The following is a 21,975-nucleotide window of genomic DNA, read 5'->3' as shown; positions in this document are numbered from 1 at the left end:
CGACATACCACCACATTTGACTAGCGTCCGATAACTATCGAGCGCTAAAGCAAAGACCAGAACAATCACTTTCAAAAATTAATTTCAATTTATTTGTGTTGCAAAACTAACAATACTTGGTGAATTTAAAAAAAAAAAGGAAAAAATATAAAACATTTTCATTGGTATGGGTTACATTTTGTTCATATTTTTGGTAAAGCAAGTATTAGTCACCTGTCAGCATCAACTTTCGAGTCAATTGTTGTTCATATTATTACTGAATTCCCTCCCAAAAAACCAAACGTAAACAGACTCTAACTGGCATAGATATTTGTACATTTGGAAATTACGATAGATAGATAGATAGATAATGGGCATTCTTATTGTTGCTTTGCCTGGCGACGCAGAGCACGCTTGCGTGTATCTGCAATGGACTTAAGAACCAAGTTCCTGGCAAACTGTTCGCCGAGCACAGCCTCTGTAAAATGGATGACCAGTTGAAGCAATGCGTGTGGCAAGTATCCAGCTGTTTGTGTGGCAATGCCGAGTGTGGCCAATGCGGATTTTACATACGTTTCGGGAGTGGGCGCAAACACACTCGGCTTACGTATCTTGGACATGTTGGTTGCCACAAAACCAGGCTGCACACTCTGTATAATAATGCCCTTGCTCTTGTATTCCGTCTGCAGATCATCGCTGAACTTATTCACAAATGCCTGTAAACAGAAATATTATAATATAAATACATTGAGTCTAACAATTGTTTAAATCAGGTTATCAAACTGAATCGAATAACGGTTCCAGTTAGGGTTTCGGTTATGTGTGTATTTTGGTTTTCTGTTATGGGTTATATATCGGTTTTGTAACGGTTACCAGCATTTGCTTTCGAAATACCGGTATAATTTACGGTTTTAATCCCTGGTTTAAATTAAATCTCTCACCTTTGTAGAGCTGTAGACGCTCAGCAGAGGATTGGGAATCACGCCCGCCGTTGATGAGATGTTTATGATGACTCCCTTGCGCTTGGCCACCATGCCCGGCATAAAGAGTGCCGTCATATGGGTCACGGAATGTATATTCGCCGACACAATGTTGCGCAGGAACTTGGGATCAGCTTGGCAGCAATCCAAAAAGTATTCGGGATGATCATAGCTAATGCCCACATTGTTCACCAGCACTCCGACATCGAGGCCTGTGGTCTGCTCACGTATCTTCTCATAGATCTCTGCGCCGGCAGTAAAGTCCACATCAATCACACGCACCTCGACGCCAAACTCATCGCCTGTAAGTATGCCACATGTTCGTGGATTATAAGCCTGGCCTAAAGCACTTGGCCATATGCAATTTACCAATTTCCTTTGCCACAGTCTTCAGTTTATCCAGCGAGCGTGATATCAGCACCAGCTTCAGTCCTTTGCGAGCCAACTACAGGGATTGAGCATTTGGAGAATGAATATTAGAGGAGTTTTAAAGAAATTTAATTCTAAAATTTTACTAAGCTCAAATATTTATCTAAATGAGGATTTCATAAATAAAGTTACTTTGAGTAACTTTGAAATATTTTCAATTATACCATTTTAAATTATGCATTAAATATCATTTGTTTTAACAGTGGAAGATCTTTATAAATAATCATATCTAGAAGTAGCTAAAAGCATACTTTGATGTATCTAATATCATAAATTCTGTATCTAATATCATCTGGAATTTATAAATATTTACTACCAAATAATACAATTAAAATAAAATTTCTTAAAATATATATTATATTTTCTATATTATACTATATCTAGAATTCATAAAAAAAACATAACTGAAAGATTTAAAACTGCAATAAGTACCCGACCTAGAAATATAGTTACACTAAAATAGCTAAGTTCGATCCTAAAAATTCATTTTAATTACTTATCCCAAGCTATCTTTATAACTAAGCAAACGAACTGAATCAAACATTGTCGATAGGCAAAGGTCTAGCTAATTATAAACATTATCTAACTTTTATAGTTATTGTATCCAATAGTTTATATAGACAGACCACAACTGTAAATTTAGTACGACAACTCGACTTCCAGCTATTCCCATTAATTCTATATAGCTTGCACATTAGAATTTAGTGGCTACGCATTTGAAGCGTTTAAGATTTATTCAATTTAGAAATCGTTGCTTGAAGCACATCGAATGCTAATTAGCTGGAGACATAAAAGAAAGTCCAAGTCAATATGACCCTTAGGTTTAACCTGAACGTTTTGTTACCAGGTAGGGACTGTCATAAATCACATGTTTTTTGTTTTTTTTTGGTGTACAAAGTGCTAGTTAATGCAATTTGCGAAAGGTAAACAATAAGGTGTTCCAAATGAACCGATTTTGTGAAGCTAGCACTTGCAAACTGAATGCATAAGGTCGATGAATAAACGAGTATTATTGCTAAATCAACAGTTCTAAGGTTTATGTACATATTTATTTAACTGCAAAATATTAATGCTGATGCCAATAAAAATAAGTTTGGAACTGTTTTTTAAGGTATCGCACTTGACCTCATGGATAATTAGCACTTGACAAATTGCAACAAAGTGCAGTAACGTATGGAAATCTTTATAAAGAGGGAAATAATGAGCTGAGAAGCTGGAGAGCTAATGGAATCTAATTTTCAAGTCATGCTCATAGGTTTTAAAGCTTAACTCAAATGTCAATTCATTAATTGCACTTTTTTTGTAAATTTTTCCAATTGGCTAAGTCATTTTAGTCTTTGAAGTTTATATTGTTACTCTGGAGTTGGAATGTAAAAAATCATCGATGTTTTCCAATGTTTTTGTTCCTTACTATGTCTCCTAAACATTGGTCAATCCAAAAAAGGTTTAAAGATAGTTTTTTATTGTATTTCAATTGAAGGATTAGGAAAGTTGATAAAATTGCTAATACTTTATATTCAGGGGTGCTACGGAAAGTGAAACCACCGAAAATCTCCAAAATCTCAATAGACTTTTGAGATCTTTTCGGTAAGTTCCGACTTCTGTGGCACCCCGGATTATTTTAGGTCGTTTAGAGCTTTGATAGCAAATTTTCGGGCTTTTAAACTGACTAAACAATTTGAAATTTTGATTTTTCGTTATGAAAAATGAGAAATTGTGATTGATTTTCTTGTGAAAAACCCTAAGATTTAAACCAAAACTGTCCTAAAAACGATGTCGATTTCAAAAACAGTGAAATAATTTGACCTCAAACTGTCACCACCCAAATTTAGGGACATCCCCAATCTAATGATTTTAAACTCCTTTAATTTGTCTGGTTGTCCGTTAACATACCTCCCTGGCGTAGGCTTTTCCAATGCCATCCGTCGATCCGGTAATCACTGCAGGTGTTAACAAAAGAACAAAAAGAAAAGTTAGAAACAGTTTTATAATTATTAGGTACATGAGTAATGTATGTAGAATTCCCTTATCAGTTACGTGGAACGCGTGATCGATAGATGGACACAAAGTTCAAATGGGGGGCAAATTAGTGTTGTACTTGCAACTCACCTGCCCAGTCACCCATCTTGGCCAGATTTACCGAGGAGCCGCACAGCTGGGGACCCAACATATTCGAATAGATCCATGGCAAGACCTTGCGACAGATCTGGAATCCAACAATGCTAATGGCAATGCCACCCAAAATGCTCAATACACGCGAGTTCTCATCCATTTCGCTAGAAGTTGTGTAGAACTTAAATTTTGTGGATTGCGTTTATTTCTGTGGACTCGACGCGGCGGACTCCGTTGGCTGCCTGAAAACTATTCAATTGAACTGTCGTCGATTTTGTCGCGTTTGCTGTCAACTGCACTGCCGGCGTCGCTGCTTGTGTGAGTGCTGTTGTTGTTTCCCTCTCCCTCTCAGAGAGCTCGCGTCAATTGAATTTGTTTAATGAGAATTTGTACGCTTAATATTCAAAGCAGATTTATCGTTTGTTTGTTTGTGTGTGCTGTGCGTTGACCAAATTTTATGTTCTGCATATAAATCAAGCTAGAAATTTCTCCGTCTTTACGTTTTGTTTATTGCGTTCAATCAAATTGGCGAAAATTCTATGGAAATTGTATTGAATTTACAACATGAAATGTCAACTTGAGGCACGGAAAACGAAATGAACGGTTCTTTTTGCCGACAGAGCATATTTGTATGTATATATGTGTGTGTGTGTTCGTGTGTGTGTCGCGCCACTTATGTCATATGCAAGTGTGTGTGTGCGCACGCCTCGTCTGACGATTTGTGCTCTCACGCTTTTCGCCCGATATTGAGCGACCATATCGCACCGCACCACCATCACCAACAAGCGATAAGGGGGCACATTTACACACACATACACACACTTAGGCTCTCTTCGACTCTCACCCAACAAACTGCACATGCGCAGGAAGCAATCAGGCGGCAGCTGCACAGCCGGCAATTCGATGACGATAAATTGGGCGGGCCAAAAAAATTTGTATTTGAGTACGCAACAACTTTGGAGCAGCTAACATTACAATATTAAATATACTTTTTTAAATTAATTTTTTTTTGAATTAACGTACGAAACGTCAAACGTTTTCAGTTATCCTATCGCTGTGTTGTTGTATTACACAAAAGCCCACTAGATGTCGCCAATTGATGTGTTAAGTGTTGCATACTTGTAGGTCACATTTTAATTTAATGTACTGGTATTAAATTTTTTGATTAATTGCAATAATATGTGTTTGAAATATATATGTACTACTAACCTGAATAGACAACTCAAACTAATCAGCAGTAAGTTATTCAAATGCTGCACTGCTTACTATTTAAACACCTGATGGCGCCACTTAATAAATCAAGTAGTGCATACTCTTAGGCTGTCATTTAATTCAATTTGCTGCTTTGTTTACTACCCAAACAACAGATGGTGTCAATGCGTGCAAAAAATATTGCATACTCTTGGGCTGTCGCTGTATTATTTTTTGAATGACATTTTGTAACGACTTTTCGAATGCTGCAACTGTTTTAGGCAACTCTTGCCATTTGTGACAACTCTGTGCATATGGTTGCATAGCAACCCCAAAAATGATTGAGGCAGGGAGATTAAAGGCGAATTGCAGGCACGCATAATTGCGAATGCGAGCATACAAATCTTCTACCATCTCCGGCAGTGGCAGTCTCGTGTCAAGTGCGTGCGAACCAACAACGTTAACGGGGCCGGCAACAAATGCAACATGGTCACAGATATCACGTTAAAAGTGAGCAATTGTTGTGCTGCTGCTGTCATTTTCGAGCCAATTCTGGGTTAACACACATAAAATATGCAAGCAAATTGCATTCAATTTGCTAAGAATCATAAACAGGGCATTTGTTTAATAGTTATTACGTGAGAGCAGGCAATTTTAGCTAATTTCAAGTAAATATATGAATAATAAATAAATGATAGCTGTGCAATATTTGGCATTAAAAAAAATGGCTCGTATCGAAAAGTAGCTTCTCGATTGTTTTTTAGGCAACAGAGCGTGGCATGCGCACATCGTATCCTGACCTACATTCCCATTATTGGTCATCTAAGCAGCATCCAAGTAGTTGCAAGCTAGCACAAAAAAAAAAAACTGAAAGAAAAGAAAAGCAGAATGAAAATACAATAAAAAAAAAAAGTTATCTAAAGTCAGCTTATAAACGTCAAACGTTTTTCTTTTGTATTCAAATTACAGTGAAATGGCAAAGAATTGATGAAAAAGATGAAAGTGACTTGAACACAATTAATTCATGCATCCTCATAAACTTCACACACACACACATTCTCAATATGTTGTGCAGGAAGCTATAAAACAGATTTCTGGGTTCAATATAACCAGAAGCTAAAAATTCAAAGTAACTAAAACTGAGGATCTTGAGATGTTGTTGTTGATTAGATAAAGTAATTACAATAACAACAACAACAAGAACAACAAAAATAACAAGAAGTAGAACAAGTTAATTGCATTCCAAGTATAATTATTTTATGTGCATATGCTGCGGTAAGTTTTGCCAAATTTTATTTAATTATTATTCTTTTTTTATATATATATATATTTTTTTTAATAAGATACTATTTTTGCATTGTATGAATTCCACTCCTAATCTAATACAAAATTCCTTTTTCCCCCTTTCTCACTTTTCAAAACTCCCAATGCTGTATGGATGTTGACACTTTGTTGATTGACATTTGATTGATTGCAGTGATGAAATCTAGATTATTTTGGATATTTGCAATTATATATTCATCGCTACATCACATAGGCTCCGGATCGACCTCGACGACATGTAAGTTTTAATGGATTAAATGTTTGTATCAACACATTATTTAAGGCATATTTAAAGACTTCAGTAGGTTTTGTATTTATCATTGAGAATTTTAGTTAAATTTAGAAAACAATTTGAGTTTAGGTACACATAAGAGCTAGAGCTATCAAATTTTGGTGTCAATACTATTTTCAACGAATTATAAGATACAAATGATAAGCACTCTAGTTCCCATTTTTACTTAAAATTTAATAACAATTGAACTATAAGTTCGAAAGTTAAGAGGAACTTAATGTTTTGCGCCAAAACTGAAGGTTTTCATTATGTTAAACTCCAGGTATTGTTTCATTTCAATTGTCTCCAGCAAAAAAAAAAGATTTCTAGTCGATCTAGCCCTTTAACACTAAGAAAAGAACCTATATATGAAATGAGTTAAAAATTTTACTTACATTAGTGAATGAAAATAATGTGTTTATTTTTTTTAATGAAATTAACCCTCTTTTAATAAAATTGTCTTTATTTTAAATAATTATTTGCATTTGATTTTATTAATCGGTATTTTAATGGAGTTTTTTTTTTATATACTGTTAAGGTGGTTAGAAAATTAAGTTAAAAATAAAAAGGATTTTTAAAAAACTGAAACAAATATTTAAATAAAGTACATGAGATACAAATTTCGAATTGCGTTAGTGAAGAAACCATTTTCGTATCTTTTATAAAGAAATTTGATCTTTTTAATACATTTTTTTTTTTGTTACTTTTTTATTTTTCTTTTTGAGCTAAACCTTTTTAAAGATTTTATATCCTACCAAGTTGACATAAGTTCATTTCTTTTTAAACATATCCAATACTTGCACATTTTTTTTCCAACTGATTTTTCCGTTTGATAACTTTCAGTGAAACGTCCCCGAGCTGGAGATCCATTTGATACATTTCCGAAAAACTTCTGGCAAGAGTTCTCATCACCATTTACAGACACGCCGGAAGATGAGGAGCTCGAGGTTACGGAGACGACAACCCACGAGCCGTTTCCATTCTTTGCCGATCCGTATACGACAATCAATATAAGCACACAATTGTCATCGAATGTCTATCTGCATTGTCGTGTGAATGATTTGCAGGGCAAGACGGTATCATGGATGCGACGCAAGGGTGAAGACCTCACATTGATCACATTTGGTCAGCATACATATAGCGGGGACTCACGTTATTCGCTGGAGTTTGAGGAGCCCAACGATTGGAAGCTATTGATTCAATATGCCAATGAACGGGACGAGGGTCCCTATGAGTGTCAAGTCTCCTCACATCCACCATTGGTACTCTTAGTATACCTAACTATTATTGGTGAGCATATAAAATCTTACAAATCTTATATTTCTTAAAATAAAAATTATGAAATAAAAATTATTTGCTGATTTTTATAAAAAAGTTAAAAAATAACTATTAATTTCCATTTTTATTATAAAAATTCAAAATAATTATCAATTTCAACTTTTATTATAAAAATCAAAAATAAAAGTTTTTTGTCAATTTTTATTATAAAAAATTGAAAGATAAAAATTTAATGTAATTATCCTTTGGCATATTTCCAAAATCTAAAAATATTTATGGTGTGTGACTCAATACTTTTTATATGATACATAACACGACCTTAAAGGACGTATTTTAAGGATATTTAAGATATTAATATTTACACTGGATTTTTATTCTTCAACTTTTATATAAAAAATTGACAAATAATTTTTATTTTAGATTTTTTTTATACAAATTGTTCTGTATTCAATTTTTTTCAAATCATAACTATTATTATACATTTTTAAATTTACATTTTCTTAGTTCCTCATGTGGAAATTCTTGATGAGCGAGGATCGGCCACACCGGAGAAATATTACAAGGCTGGCAGCACCATTGAGCTGCAGTGCGTCATCTCAAAGATTCCACATCCATCGTCATATATCACCTGGCGTCATGGCGTTCGTTTGCTCAACTACGACACCAGTCGAGGTGGCATTAGGTGAACCACAATATATATTATAGATCGATCGATCGATCGATCGATATATGGAAATTGTCATATTATTCCTTACTCTTCACAGTGTCAAGACGGACATGCTGCCGGGCAGGGCATTGAGTCGTCTATATATTGCCAATGCGAATCGACAGGACACGGGAAATTATACCTGTATGCTGGGAAATGAGATAACGGAAACTGTGGTAGTGCATGTGCTGAATGGTAAGTGAAGATCTCTCTCTCTCTCTCTCTTTATCTTTAAAGATATAGACAGGATTAACAACATAGAAAAAGAAATAAAGTAGACTGGGGAAAAAGATATTAAAAGGGAAATATATAGAAAGCAAAGAGATAATAGGGAGAAAAAGGTACAGTGAGAAAAAAAACTAAGGCGAGGAAAAATATACAGAAAGGGAAACGATATATAAGAAAAATGACATAAAGACTAAAAAGAAAAGAACAATTTTTCTCAATCACTGTCCATTTTTGCCCTTGACGCATTTTCAAAAACTTCAAACTGTTATAGCTCTGTCAAAAACTAACCGATCTCCCTGTGGAATGTCAATTTCATCATCATTTGGCTTCTATTTTGATTCTACATCAAATTTGGAAAACTAATTTTTTTCCATCACTGTCCATTTTTTTTCCATACTTTCCCCTTGATGCATTTTCAAAAACTTCAAACTGTCATAACTCTGTCAAAAATTAACCGATTTCCTTGCGGAATGTCAAATTTTTCATCACTTGGCCTCTATTTTGATTCTGCATCAAATTTGGAAAACTATTTTTTTTTTCATCACTGTCCATTTTTAACATACCTTCCCCTTGGCGCATTTTCAAAAACTTCAAACTGTCATAACTCTGTCAAAAATTAACCGATTTTCTTGTGGAATGTTAATTTTTTCATCAATTTGCCTCTATTTTGATTCTGCATCAAATTTGGAAAACTATTTTTTTTTCATCACTGTCAATTTTTTTCCATGCTTCGCATTTTCGAAGACTTCAAACTGTCATAACTTGGTAAAAAATTAACCGATTTCCTTGCGGAATGTCAATTTTTTCATCATTTGGCCTCTCTTTTGATTCTGCATCAAATTTGGAAAACTCATTTTTTTTTCATCACTGTCCATTTTTTGCATACTTTCCCCTTGACACATTTTTAAAGACTTCAAACTGTCATAACTCTGTCAAAAATGAACCGATTTCCTTGCGAAATGTCAATTTTTTCATCATTTTGCCTCTTTTTTGATTCTGCATCAAATTTGGAAAACTCATTTTTTTTTCATCACTGTCCATTTTTTTCATACTTTCCCCTTGACACATTTTTAAAGACTTCAAACTGTCATAACTCTGTCAAAAATGAACCGATTTCCTTGCGAAATGTAAATTTTTTCATCATTTGGCCTCTATTTTGAGTCTGCATCAAAATTGGAAAACTAATTTTTTTTTCATCACTGTCAAATTTTTCAAAAATTTTAAATTTCAAATATTTAGGCAACTCTGACGTTCACTTTTGCCACAAAAAAAAATCTAATGCATACTTTTAGGATCAGTTTCACCGGAAAAAAAACCTAGCCTGAAGAGCTTAGCAATTGTAATCGAATTTCGCATTGATTTTACAGAAAATAAGTAAATCTCTTTTAAGAGCTGTGAAATTCAAGCGAAATTGTAATTTAAAATCTAACAGAGTTGTATTTCTAATATAATATTGTTTTTCATTCCAGGTGAAGAACCAGCTGCAATGCAACATGCAAATGGGACACGGTTTATATCGAGTCCCCTAACTATGGTTGTGTTTTTTATAGTCTTTGCGATAGTGAAACCGTTTCAGCGATGACAACATTTTGAATGACGTCAAACCGAAAAGGTTGAACTCTCAAAAACTTCAAAATATACTTAAAATGTGGAAGGGGAAAAGTATGATGGGAAAATGCAAAAGCCAAAAAAAAAAAAAAAAGCCAAATCGGAAAAAATCTTGTCCAGGATTGCATTTTCAACTTTTACTCTAATCATGGGTTGTTTAAAAATACATAGCATAAATGAATACTAAATGTAAGTTTAAGAAGAAAACCATATGTATTTAAAACAAAAAGAATAGGAAAATGAAAAAGAAGTCAGTAATGAGAAAAACAAAATCGTATAAAAGGGCGTACGCAAAAAAAAAAAAAACATAAAGAATTGATTTTGCAATTGAAATGAAATGAATGTGAATACAACTAATCGTACTACCAAGGCCGTGTTTTTGTTGGCTATAGTACAATCTCCCCCTTCGTTCCTCCCCTTGCAATCCTTATGCTAGTTCATCTCATTTGTTAACAAACATATACATTTTTTAATATTATATGTGGTCATAATCTTTCATGTTAATGGTTGTAGCTTCTTGAAATCAAATGGCATATCAGTTGGGATCATTGGAACATAGTTTTTGTGTATAAGTTTAAAACATGATAAAATACATACACTTGCTTTCTAGATCTCTTTTAAGTTCCTCAAGGAATTGATACAACAAAATTTATTGAAATGGAAATGTTTGTTTATTTTTTTTTTTTTTGTATATTGAGTTCTTGATTCTCATCCACATCAAGTAGCTGGCACAGTCAATGTCTTATAGATATACCCATATATATCATGCAAACTTATGTAGACCATAGACGGACTGTAGAGCACAAAACCCTAGAAATATTTACAAAACGTAAAGAAAGAATGAAAACAAAGTAAAATAACAATGCCATTTCAAATGGATACATATCTTTTAATTAGACAAATTGTTATTAAATCAGTTAGGTTGCGGAACCAATGACCATTTGACCATTGTATCGTATCGTATCGTATTGTATGTACATACTTACGTAGTATCTCTTTCGAAATCGAGAGTAACCATGGACCAATGGGTAAAATACTTAAATGATTTGTCCCCTTCCTCATCCAAGATATCCTAAAGAGTATTTGAAATCATTTTTGAATTAATTATTTTTTTTTTTTCATTATGGCACGGTACATACATATAGAGTATTGTTCGCAAGTTCGAAAGTGGTTTTAGGAACAGATCTCAATATGTATTCTTTGGTATTCACATAGAATATTTACCCTTAAAAATACTAAGCGCTTTATTCCCTTCGCTTGGATCATTATTATTCATCTCCTATATCGGTCTTTTAATATTTCCCTACTCGAAATTCAACTCACATATTTGGTATCATCTATAAATATACAAATATAAAAAAGAAATCAAAAAAGTTAAGAAAGCTCAGCTTTAAATAAACACAATTAACTTCTAAGAATTATAAACTTGACTAATTTCGAATGGTCCATAGTAGTTATTGTAAATTATTCAATTGATGCTATACATAGGCATGTTTTGAATTACACTTTCGCATTGATTCCACTAAAATTAGTTTTCTTCGAGAATTTCAACGGAATCGTTGTGAAAGTGCATTTCAAAACTAGTCCGACTATTATTCTAATTAATATTATTATAATTATTATTATTATTATTATGGAGTATGCCCTTAAATACAAACAAATGTTGGAGTGAGATAATGAAACAATACTTAGAGACTAAAGAAAGTGACGAAACTTTTAGAAGCATTTTGGTTACAGAAATATTTAAGAATTATTACAAAATTGATATTAATAACAAACATAAAAAATATTTATGTATACGGCTGTCAAATGTCAATGCCGTTATTTCTATAATAATGCAAAATTGTATAAAAACAAAACGAACAAACGAAACAAAACAAAAACACACATTCATTACATTTACACATACTACACTCACACAATCACACCTACATACACATACATTTGTTTTTTCTATAAAAAAAAAAAAATGAAGGAAAAATTTAAAATCGATTAATGTAGTTTTAATTTCGAAAAAGAAAATACAATGCAGAACCAAATAATGGATCAAATAAAATTTTTCGCAAAATTGTCTATGCAAAATTGTTCTGATAATATGGCAATTCAGTTATCGACCTTTGTACCATCCCTAGTGCAAGTGTCAAAGCAAAACAATGGCGACTGCAAGCTGAGTTCAATCGATTACATATCGATTAACTTAACTGGTAAGTTAAATTTAAAGTTTAAAGTAAAACAATGGTTTATATATAAATTTCAGTCACATATATTTATTTATATGTAGGTATGTATATATTTACATAGACATTAAACAATGCTTTTGATTGTTTCCAAAATTAAATATAAATATGCTTATAGAGGTGCTACAATTAGTTTGTTAACTTGATAGAAATTGAAGTTAACCCACGTAGTCCACATCTGCATCGGTATACATTTTAATCGGTTGACTGCCCGTAGCATTATCCGTTTCCATCATCTCCTCATCACGGCAACTGGCCGCCTGGAGTTCTCGTCTAATATCCGCCGTCATCTTTGGATGAGATTTCTTTCTGCAAGGGGAAAAAGTGTTTAAATGATTGAATTGCTAATGATGAAGATGTTTATATCAGGGACGGTAAATAATGATTATTTTGTTTATTTATTTCAATTGAAAAAATCATTCACTTCTAGTAACTTTAAAAGATCTTTAAGGATAATTTCACCATGATCTTCGAATTTCTGATTTTTAATTGTTACTTTTAAAATAATGATTATTTTTCAGCATAAAAAAAAAAATTATATATCAAGATATCATTATTTTTGAGGAAAAAAATAAAACTCATAAAATAATAGTTATTTCTTGAGTTTTATTTTGTTAATTAATACTTGAGTTTTATTTTAATTTTATATTAGAAATATGGAAAAATTTTATAAAAATGTCTCATATTATAAAAAGTCAAAATAACAACTTGAGTTTTATTTTTAATCAAAAAAAATAAAAATCACAAAATAATCATTATCTTATGAGTTATATTTTTTTATATAAAAATCACAAAATGATCATTATCTTATGAGTTATATATTTTCTTGCTCAAAATTAATGGTTTTTTTTTGAGATTTATTTCTTTGCTCAAAATAAATCATAAGTAAAATAATAAGAATGAAAAATAATGACTATTTCTTGAGTTTTATAATTAAATGTGTAATGATTACAGTCCCTGGTTAAAATGATTGAATTGCTAAAGATGAAGATGTCGAGATGACTTACTTTAAAAGCTGTAGAAGTGCCTCCTTTTGCTCCGAAGAAATGTCGTTCTTATAGCGCTGTGCAAATGTCAGCAGACTTTGATGCCATAGCACTGGCAGCTCACGTTTGTCGTTCTCAAAACTACAAAGTAACATGCAAAAATTAATTTAAATTCGCTTTATATAAGCAACTAAATTACCGGAGAAAGTGAAAGACGGCGGCATCAATGACACGATAGGGCAGAGCATAACGTTTGTCCAGGAAATAGCGTATGAATATCGAATTGGCGCCAGAATAGCTCATCTCACAGATCTTGAGCAGGCAGGCGGACGAGTGCAGCACGGGAATGGAGCTGCGTGCCACAATGCTGCCAAAGATGATTGCCTCACGCAATGTACAATCGCCTGCCTCCAACAGTGGCAATATAATGCCCTTCATAAAGGCCGCCGGCTTGAACAGAGCCCGCTTCAAGGCATTATATAGATGCATATTTAACTTCTTGTATTCGCACAGATCATCGCGTATGCGAGGCAACAATACCAGATTATAGAAACGTTGGGCCATTGCCTGGGACAGCACCGAGCAGAAGATGCGTGTGCCTTGGAACATGGCAGCAGCACTCCAATTGTGAGGTTCCGTAATGAACAAGATCTGCTCCCAGTTCCTTAACTTGGGTATGATCTTGAAGGCCTTTGGTATCTTGCCACTGCGATAGCGTTTCAGCACATCCCTTACTCCCTCATACATTTCCTTCACCTTGGGATCGATCTCTTCGATTTTGAGTGAACCCTCATCGGAGATTTTTGTATGTATATCGGCCTCCTTCTCCTGGATCCTTTGCATTATCATCTGGGAGAGATGTAGAGTGCGCTTGCCCTCCTTGGTTGGTGGCTGTTGGAAGCGTTCGAAGGCAGCAACGTCATCATCATCCATGCCCAGATCGGCCATGAAGTCCGTTTCTGTAACATCCTCCTGTTCCGGTTCCACAGTATCTTCTATAAGGAGAGCAGCATGAATTAAGTTGGGTTTTTAGCAGTGTATCAAATACAGGGTATCAGATACGAATATCGGTTAAGTTAATACTTACGCAAATTGAAATTAACACTGCGTCTGGGCACCAAACTTGGAAAGTTTTCCTCGTCCATTTCCAATTGCTGTTGTCTGGCAGCTGCCAAAATCTTTTGGCTGCTTTTTGTGTCTATATTCTGTAATAAAAATATAACATTTTTGAATTTGGCTTTGACATTTTGGAGTCCCTTCCTGGACTTACCGCTGACTCTTCGGCCCGCAATTTAACCTTATCCTTGTTTTTGGCCTTGGACACTTTGCCCTCTGTGATCTGTTTCTCCAAGTTGACATTTTTAATAATCGCCACATTTGCTTTCTTCGGTTTACCCATGTTTTCGTCTGTTTTATAAAAATGGTTCGCTTCAATAACAAAAGTGAGCACAACACGTGTTGTAATCGTTGTTTATCGTGCGTGGGTCACCCTGTTGTTCGATTAAAACGCATGGTCACTCATATTTTTGACAGCTGTTAATGCACAGGGCTGTATTTGAATTATCGATGATTGCAGCGACTTAGGGATGAATTTAACGATTTATGAAAATATTTATTTTATGCGTAATACGTCAACTTCCATAAACGCTGAGAGTTTTAAAAATAATAAAATAGTAATTACAAAATTTAGCATAACAGAAATGCGCACTGTAGTCTGCTATTTTCTGTTAAACTGTCAGTTAACTTTGAATTCTTATCGATAAATTGCTATTGCGAAATATCGATAGCTCGCAACATCATCGATGGCGTCGACATCACTATTTCCTTTCCCTTACCTAGTCCGTTTTTGACAAGAGCGATTCTTTTTTTTTCTGTGTTGATTGCAGCAAGACCAACATAATGAAGGTGTGCAAAAATTTTGTGAAAAATATTAAAACAAACGTTGTGAACAATACTAAATAATGTGCAAAACAATTAGCAATGTTAATAAACTACAGCAAAATGCGTTTGTGGCATGAAAAACTCAAGTGATTGTAGCTAAAAAATAAGATAACAGTTTTGCCTATATTTTTTTTTTGTGTTGTGTACATACATACATATATGAAATGGAAGTTGTTATAAATTGTTGTTGTTTTTGATTTGCAGCTCAACGTTTCCTTTCCCGCAACGGGATGCCAAAAGCTGTTCGAAGTTGTCGATGAGCACAAACTGCGTGTGTTCTACGAGAAGCGTATGGGCCAAATTGTGGAGGCCGATATTCTGGGCGATGAATGGAAGGGTTACCAGCTGCGCATCTCTGGCGGCAACGACAAGCAGGGCTTCCCCATGAAGCAGGGTGTGCTGACCCACGGTAAGTAATTCTATACCATTTCATTAGATATATATGTGAGTGAGATTAACTCGAAAGTTTAGTGATTCAAAATTAAATTAATTGCATCGTACTTCTTGCTGTCGCGCTTCCTCTTCTCTCGCCTTCGGCTTGACAAGTGTTGCTCTATCCTCTGTTACGTCGATAATTCACTTAACATTATCGGCTGTTAATGACTGCTTTTGATCCTCTGCTGTTATACTTCTGTTATTGTTCTGTTTACATATATTAATTTCTCTATATTTACTTTTTCAGGTCGTGTGCGTCTGCTCCTGAAGAAGGGACACTCCTGCTATCGTCCACGTCGCACCGGTGAGCGCAAGCGTAAATCCGTGCGTGGCTGCATTGTGGATGCCAACATGTCCGTGCTGGCACTCGTGGTCATCAAGAGGGGCGAGCAGGATATTGCCGGTCTCACCGACAAGACAGTTCCACGTCGTTTGGGTCCCAAGCGTGCCAGCAAGATCCGCAAGCTGTTCAACTTGACCAAGGAGGATGATGTGCGTCGCTTTGTTGTGCGTCGCCCCTTGCCCGCCAAGGACAACAAGAAGGCCACCTCCAAGGCACCCAAAATCCAGCGTCTCATCACTCCCGTAGTGCTGCAGCGCAAACACAGACGCATTGCCCTCAAGAAGAAGCGTCAAACGGCATCCAAGGAGGCTGCTGCCGACTATGCCAAGCTGTTGGTGCAGCGCAAGAAGGAGTCGAAGGCCAAGCGTGAGGAGGCCAAGCGTCGTCGCTCTGCCTCCATCCGTGAATCCAAGAGCTCCGTTTCAAGTGACAAGAAGTAAATGTGTAAATTGAAAACTGAAAATGTGGTCGAAAACATCTTTTAACATCTGACCACACAAACGTATAAGTAACAAATTTGTAGCCATTTGTTAATAAATGTGAATGGTAAAGAAAAACAACATGAAATCTCTTTTTTTTTTTCTTGTGAAAATGTGCTCAAGTGAATGAAGATTGGATTGGAAACCATGTGGATGCGACTTGGAGTTATATCATCTTTGATGGATTATACAGTCTACTTTATTGGTTAATTCCAAAGCATCTCAAAGATGTGACTTGGTGGAAACTATTATTTCGCTTAAAGGATCTATCTGGATAGTCCATGATATAGGAAAAACTCTGTAGCTCTTGATCTACTTTAAGGCTCATTTTTATCCATTCTTTAGCTTTTCACACGATCCATTATGTAGTTTCATCCATTCTGCAGTTCTATGAATGATTTTTGATTGATATATCTAGAAAAACTATAGTATACAATATCCATTACATTTTTTTTTTGTAAGCTCTACAGATGATAAATACTACAGCTCTTGGATTATTTTGAAGCTCTAATCTACTCCAATAATCCATTCTATAACTCAATAAATGGTCCATAGATCTATATATCCATTCAATTTTGTTTATAGATGGTCCATCTTATAGCTCTACAGCTCAATGACTGATCCACTCTGTTTTTTTTTTTAAATTTTGTAACTATAGACTATTCATTCTATAACTCTTTAGATAATCCATAAATCTATAGTTGGTCCGCTATATTTTTTTTTATTGATTGTCCATCTTATAGCTCTACAGCTGATAAACACTACTGCTCTTGGTTTATTTTAAAGCTCTATGACCGATTTATTAAAAAAAATTGTATTTAATTCTGTAATCAACTGATGATCCATTCTATAACTTTATAAATGATTCACTTAGCTTTACTACAGCTCCATCCATTCTATACCTCTATTAAAGAGTTTTTCTCATACTATAGATATAACCATAGATTCTATAGAATCTATAGTATAATTGATTTACCATATTCTATTGTTATATTAGACAGTTCTATGACTGATCCACTCCAAAGTATTTTATTATTCTGTAACTCTATCAATTCATTCTATAACTCAATAGATGAAACTTTTAATATCTGCATAGATTATCCTATCAACAGCCATATTGAGGGTCCATTTCATAGCGCTATTTAAAAATTCATAATTTTTAGAATGTTAATTTTATATTCGTATTATTTTTTGTATGACAACCTTTTTTTTTATTAAATTCTATTGTAGTTGCATAGATTATCCTATCTGTAGTAATATTAAGGATCCACTTCATAGCTCTATTTAAAAATGCATAACTTTTTAGAATGTTATTCTATATTTTTACTATTTTTTTGTATGAAAACCTTTTTATTATTATTAAATTCTATTGTAGTTTCTTCAAAACAAAATTTAACAAAATTGAAGAGCAAATTCAAATATATTCAAGTATGGAACCATTCTTAACGTCTTTATTATAATAGATCCCTTTGAGAAAGAAATAAACAAATAATATACGCTTTATAATTTGTTTTTTATTGCATTCAATTTTATTTTGAATTTCTGTAGATAATCTACCGCCAGACAGATGAAAAATGTTACAAATCATCTAAAAACAGAACGAATCGCATATATTATGTATATATGTTATATATATATATATTTGTATATCAACAACTCTCTTCATTTTCGTGTGGAATTCTTCAATTGTCTACACATTTTTTGTAGAATAAATTGAAATTTGAAACATATAAATTGCTGAAACAATCAGATACATTTCTATATATATTTCTATAGATATCTATATATAAAGTAAAAACAATAAGAATGTATGTATACATTTTGGGGCAGTTGGCGTTGAGTCGAGCTTTCCACACACACACACACACACTTCGCACACTCTACGCATACACACACACACACATTGATATACATGTGTGTGTGTCTGGTGTGTATCTTAATACAATATATAATTAAACTCTATCGCTTTGTTATCTATCCAAGTTATCTATTGGCTGCTTCACTTGTCAACTGTGTCTGTGTTTGGGTTTGGATTTGGGTTTCATAGTGCGCCAGTTTGGCCTCCTGATCCGCCAGCAATTCGAGCAGATCCTCCTGATCCTTTTGCGTGGCCAGCAGCGTTTCATTTGCCGCCTCCGCTCGTTGTTTCTCCGTTGACAGCTGTTGACGCAGCGTCTCCAGCTCCTTGGTTAGCCGTATGTTCTCCGCAAAATACATGTTGGCCTGATAACGTGCCGCATTCAGTTCCTCATCATTGGCGGGCACTGCTCCGCCTCCGCCTACGCCTCCAACTTCAACTGCTCCTCCTGCTCCTGCTTGTCCATTCAGTTGTGCCTCTGGAGCTGCTGCTGTCGCCGTCAGCTGAGCCTTGAGCAAGGTGTTCTGATCGGCCAGCTGGCATTTGAGCGATTGCTCCTGTTCCAGCTGCTGCTTTAGCTCCGTGTTCTGCTGCTCCAGCTCTTTGGTGGATTGCTGCAGTGTCTGAATCTGTGCATCCATGCCGCGAATGATGCCCTTGTATTGTGCCACCAATGCGGATGCCTCCGAGCTGAGCGTCAGCTCGGTCAGCTCAATGCCATCCACATCAAAGCCGCTCACCAGCTTCGCTATCAACGCCTCCAATCCCTTGTAGAGCTTGCAGTACTCATAGTCCAGCAACAACTCGCTGGCGCCCTTGGCACGGATCTGTGCCTGCTTGCAGGCACGACTATACGCCTCATGGCGGGACACCTCGTTCAGCTTGTTGCAGAAGGTCTCCTGGCCAATGCGCTTGATGATCAGCTGGCTGATGTCCTCGCGCCGCTGATTGGGCAGCGAGTTGTCATTGAACTGGATGCACAGACCCATGAGAAAGGCGCACATGCCCTGCACCAGATACTCGCGCTCGTCGTGCTCATTGGCGCACAGCTGGGCGGTCAAATAGGCCATGGTGCCCTGCGTCTCCAGCAGCGCCTTGACCGCAGCCGGACAATGGGCCAACCAAACGCTGAGCAGCATCAGTAGACCCACTTTACTCTGCAGCCGATAGCGTTCCTGTTGCATCAGATTGGTGCACTGCTCCAGCAAGGTGATGGGACGCTGTCCACCCGGTGTGGCCAACAGCACACGCAGCAGCTCCTCCTTCTGGGCCACATTCTCCACGAGAGTGTGCATAATGGCCACGGCGCTGAACCAATTGGCCAGCGTATCCGTGGAGAAGAGACCCGTGCAGAGCAGCTGACCCGTGGACAGCGAACTCACATCCGTGGCACTGGAGGGCAGCAGTGTCTGGACCACAGCACGTTGTCCATCCGAGTTGCGATACAGGAAGCACTCAAAGCAATAGAGCACGGCACAGCGTAGAGCCAACAGTTGCTTCTCATTGATCATGGACATGAGCAGCACCACAATGGCCGGACGTGGTGGCTGACTGGGCGCCAAGACACGACTCAGCTCATCCTGATTCTCGCGATCACCGCGCACCACCTCCGCCACCGCATTAATGGTCTCCGTGAGTATGTCCGCCGGCACGCCGCTGCTCATGAGGATGTCACAGAGTGCCTGGAGTAGCTGCGACTTTTGCATGACACGCTGACAGGCGCTGACCACCTGCTGCTGATTGCTGGGCGTGACCAGAGCACGCACCACCTGCACCAGGCAATGGAAATTGGACACCTTTTGCGGTGTCCAGGCGCTGTCCTCGAGATCACTGGCATTGGAGCTGTTCAGTATGAACATGGGCGCCAGACGCTGTATATAGGAGCCCTCCTTGAAGAACTGCTGATTGCTCGAGTTATTCTTGAGCAGATTCAGCAGCAGGATGAGGCAATCCTCCACGACAATGCCACCATCGGAGCAGCCTTCCTCCCTGACAATGTCAAAGAGACGATCAAAAGCATTCTCAAAGGCCACAATCTTCTGTATATTGGAATTCCCCTTGGTCAGTTCGATTAGGAGCAGGAGCACATCATTGCGAATGACCTCACGACTGTCGGTGAGCAGATCCATCAGCTTGGACACGCCCATGGGACTGACCAGGACAAGTTCCTGCAATTCTCGTGTCTTGTTCGCAATCAAAGAGGTGATTAATTGAATTGCCGCACGGCGTACACGAAAATCATACTCATCCAAATAGCCCATGACCAGAGTAACATGCTCCGGACTCTTGATGAACATCTCGGTGAACTGTTCGCCCACATTCACCGATACAGCCGGATTGTCCGCCTCCTCATCGAACTCCTCACTGGTCACAATATTGCAGAGCGTATCCAGGGCATAACTAATGATTTCCGCATCCTGGCCATCGTTTTGCAGTACCTGCACCAGCGGTGGCATACCTTGGGCGCCCACCTCAATGCGATATTTGCGGGAGAGCGCCTTCAGTGCCCGGCATGCGTCGCGACGATCCTCCAATAATGTCGAGGAGAAAACTCGATCCACCAGCTTCTCAACCGTTTCGGCTGCACTTGGCTGCTGGCCCGGCTCAGTGCCGCCCAGCACGGTCTTGATGCCACTCTTCAGGAACTCCATCCACTCGCTGCTTGGTTAAACGACGTGTTCAATATGTTTTGCTCTATTTTCACTTGTATTTATCTGACACGTCAATTTTTATAAAAACAATCTAATGACCAGTGTGCACACACTACAAATTATACCAATAATTGCAAGAGTGCTGCCAGCTTGGCTTATTTTAAATGATAGCGCTTACATATTTTCAAATGTTAAAAAGCATTTGTCTATATTTTACATATTTGCCAATCCACCTTTTTTTAACAGTTCTTAGGAGGCTTAACAGTTTTTTAAATTCAAACTCAACTCTTAGATCATAAATGTTTCATTGTAATTTGGCTGCGTTGCTGCCTGTCCTTATTTTTTATTTAACATTTTTTATTTTATTTCTACCTCTTTTCTTAATATTATTTTTTCCAAATCTAGTTTTTTTAGCTGTCGAATTCTGCCAACAGTGATATTTAAGTTTAACCTTTTCTAGCCAATTTTTTATTTATAAATTAAATTTGTTCTTTTGAGTTCCAGCTTGTTTTAGCTGTCAAAAGTCTGGCAGCACTAAATTGCATAAATCAATAATGAAAATATTTTTACTTTCAACTTTAATTTGTCAAAGCTTAACATTTCCTGCCGTTGATTGTAATTTATCTCCACTTTATGTAGAAAATGTAAATATTTTAAGCATTAAAAATTTCGATAGCATAAAGCAAGTTTGTCCTTTTTTTGCACATTCTGCTTTGTTTATTTTATAAGTGCAGTGTGTACATAACAACTGGCAGAAATATTTAAATTGCTGTTAGCAAAAATATGACTTGAATTAACAAAAAATAATGCTTATTTTCATTATAATTTGCACTAAATGTAATTCAAATGGTTATATAGTAAAAATTAATTAATTTTAAATATCGATAGAAGCAGTCGAAAATGCGGTATTTTTTAGTGATAAACTGTAGCGTTATAGGAA

The 21,975-nt window shown here is 36.2% G+C and overlaps 5 protein-coding genes across 6 annotated transcripts; 2 read left to right on the top strand and 3 right to left on the bottom strand.

The window, feature by feature from the left end:
• Positions 1 to 69: 69 nt before the first annotated feature.
• LOC117789956 (very-long-chain 3-oxoacyl-CoA reductase) lies at positions 70 to 4,048 on the bottom strand. The gene is made up of 5 exons (XM_034629176.1): positions 3,498 to 4,048; positions 3,282 to 3,328; positions 1,329 to 1,404; positions 921 to 1,261; positions 70 to 695 (listed from the first exon to the last, which is right to left on the bottom strand). The coding sequence occupies exons 1-5, from the start codon at positions 3,658 to 3,660 to the stop codon at positions 360 to 362; spliced, it is 963 nt and encodes a 320-aa protein (XP_034485067.1). The 5' UTR covers positions 3,661 to 4,048; the 3' UTR covers positions 70 to 359.
• A 2,122-nt stretch (positions 4,049 to 6,170) lies between these two features.
• On the top strand, positions 6,171 to 10,312 carry LOC117785278 (peroxidasin). The gene is made up of 5 exons (XM_034623222.1): positions 6,171 to 6,252; positions 7,129 to 7,575; positions 8,068 to 8,245; positions 8,328 to 8,464; positions 9,967 to 10,312. Exons 1-5 carry the CDS (start codon positions 6,171 to 6,173, stop codon positions 10,077 to 10,079), a joined length of 957 nt encoding a protein of 318 aa, XP_034479113.1. The 3' UTR covers positions 10,080 to 10,312.
• Positions 10,313 to 12,350: 2,038 nt separating this feature from the next.
• LOC117793534 (bystin) lies at positions 12,351 to 14,816 on the bottom strand. The gene is made up of 5 exons (XM_034633868.1): positions 14,599 to 14,816; positions 14,416 to 14,533; positions 13,528 to 14,323; positions 13,350 to 13,469; positions 12,351 to 12,651 (listed from the first exon to the last, which is right to left on the bottom strand). Exons 1-5 carry the CDS (start codon positions 14,725 to 14,727, stop codon positions 12,501 to 12,503), a joined length of 1,314 nt encoding a protein of 437 aa, XP_034489759.1. The 5' UTR covers positions 14,728 to 14,816; the 3' UTR covers positions 12,351 to 12,500.
• A 300-nt stretch (positions 14,817 to 15,116) lies between these two features.
• LOC117783014 (40S ribosomal protein S6) lies at positions 15,117 to 16,607 on the top strand. The gene is made up of 3 exons (XM_034620147.1): positions 15,117 to 15,233; positions 15,474 to 15,678; positions 15,952 to 16,607. The coding sequence occupies exons 1-3, from the start codon at positions 15,228 to 15,230 to the stop codon at positions 16,485 to 16,487; spliced, it is 747 nt and encodes a 248-aa protein (XP_034476038.1). The 5' UTR covers positions 15,117 to 15,227; the 3' UTR covers positions 16,488 to 16,607.
• A 1,413-nt stretch (positions 16,608 to 18,020) lies between these two features.
• LOC117793595 (general vesicular transport factor p115) lies at positions 18,021 to 21,160 on the bottom strand. 2 transcript variants are annotated; one of them, XM_034633954.1, is made up of 2 exons: positions 18,829 to 21,160; positions 18,021 to 18,792 (listed from the first exon to the last, which is right to left on the bottom strand). In XM_034633954.1, the coding sequence occupies exons 1-2, from the start codon at positions 21,033 to 21,035 to the stop codon at positions 18,510 to 18,512; spliced, it is 2,490 nt and encodes an 829-aa protein (XP_034489845.1). In that variant the 5' UTR covers positions 21,036 to 21,160; the 3' UTR covers positions 18,021 to 18,509. The 2 variants fall into 2 exon arrangements, with proteins under 2 accessions (XP_034489845.1, XP_034489844.1); XM_034633953.1 differs by having other exon boundaries at positions 18,021 to 21,159.
• Between the last annotated feature and the right edge of the window lie 815 nt (positions 21,161 to 21,975).

Source organism: Drosophila innubila, chromosome X (genome assembly GCF_004354385.1).
Source record: "Drosophila innubila isolate TH190305 chromosome X, UK_Dinn_1.0, whole genome shotgun sequence".
Taxonomy (NCBI): domain Eukaryota; kingdom Metazoa; phylum Arthropoda; class Insecta; order Diptera; family Drosophilidae; genus Drosophila; species Drosophila innubila.
The sequence above is the reverse complement of the archived record's forward strand: the minus strand, read 5'-3'. Positions and strand labels throughout refer to the sequence as shown.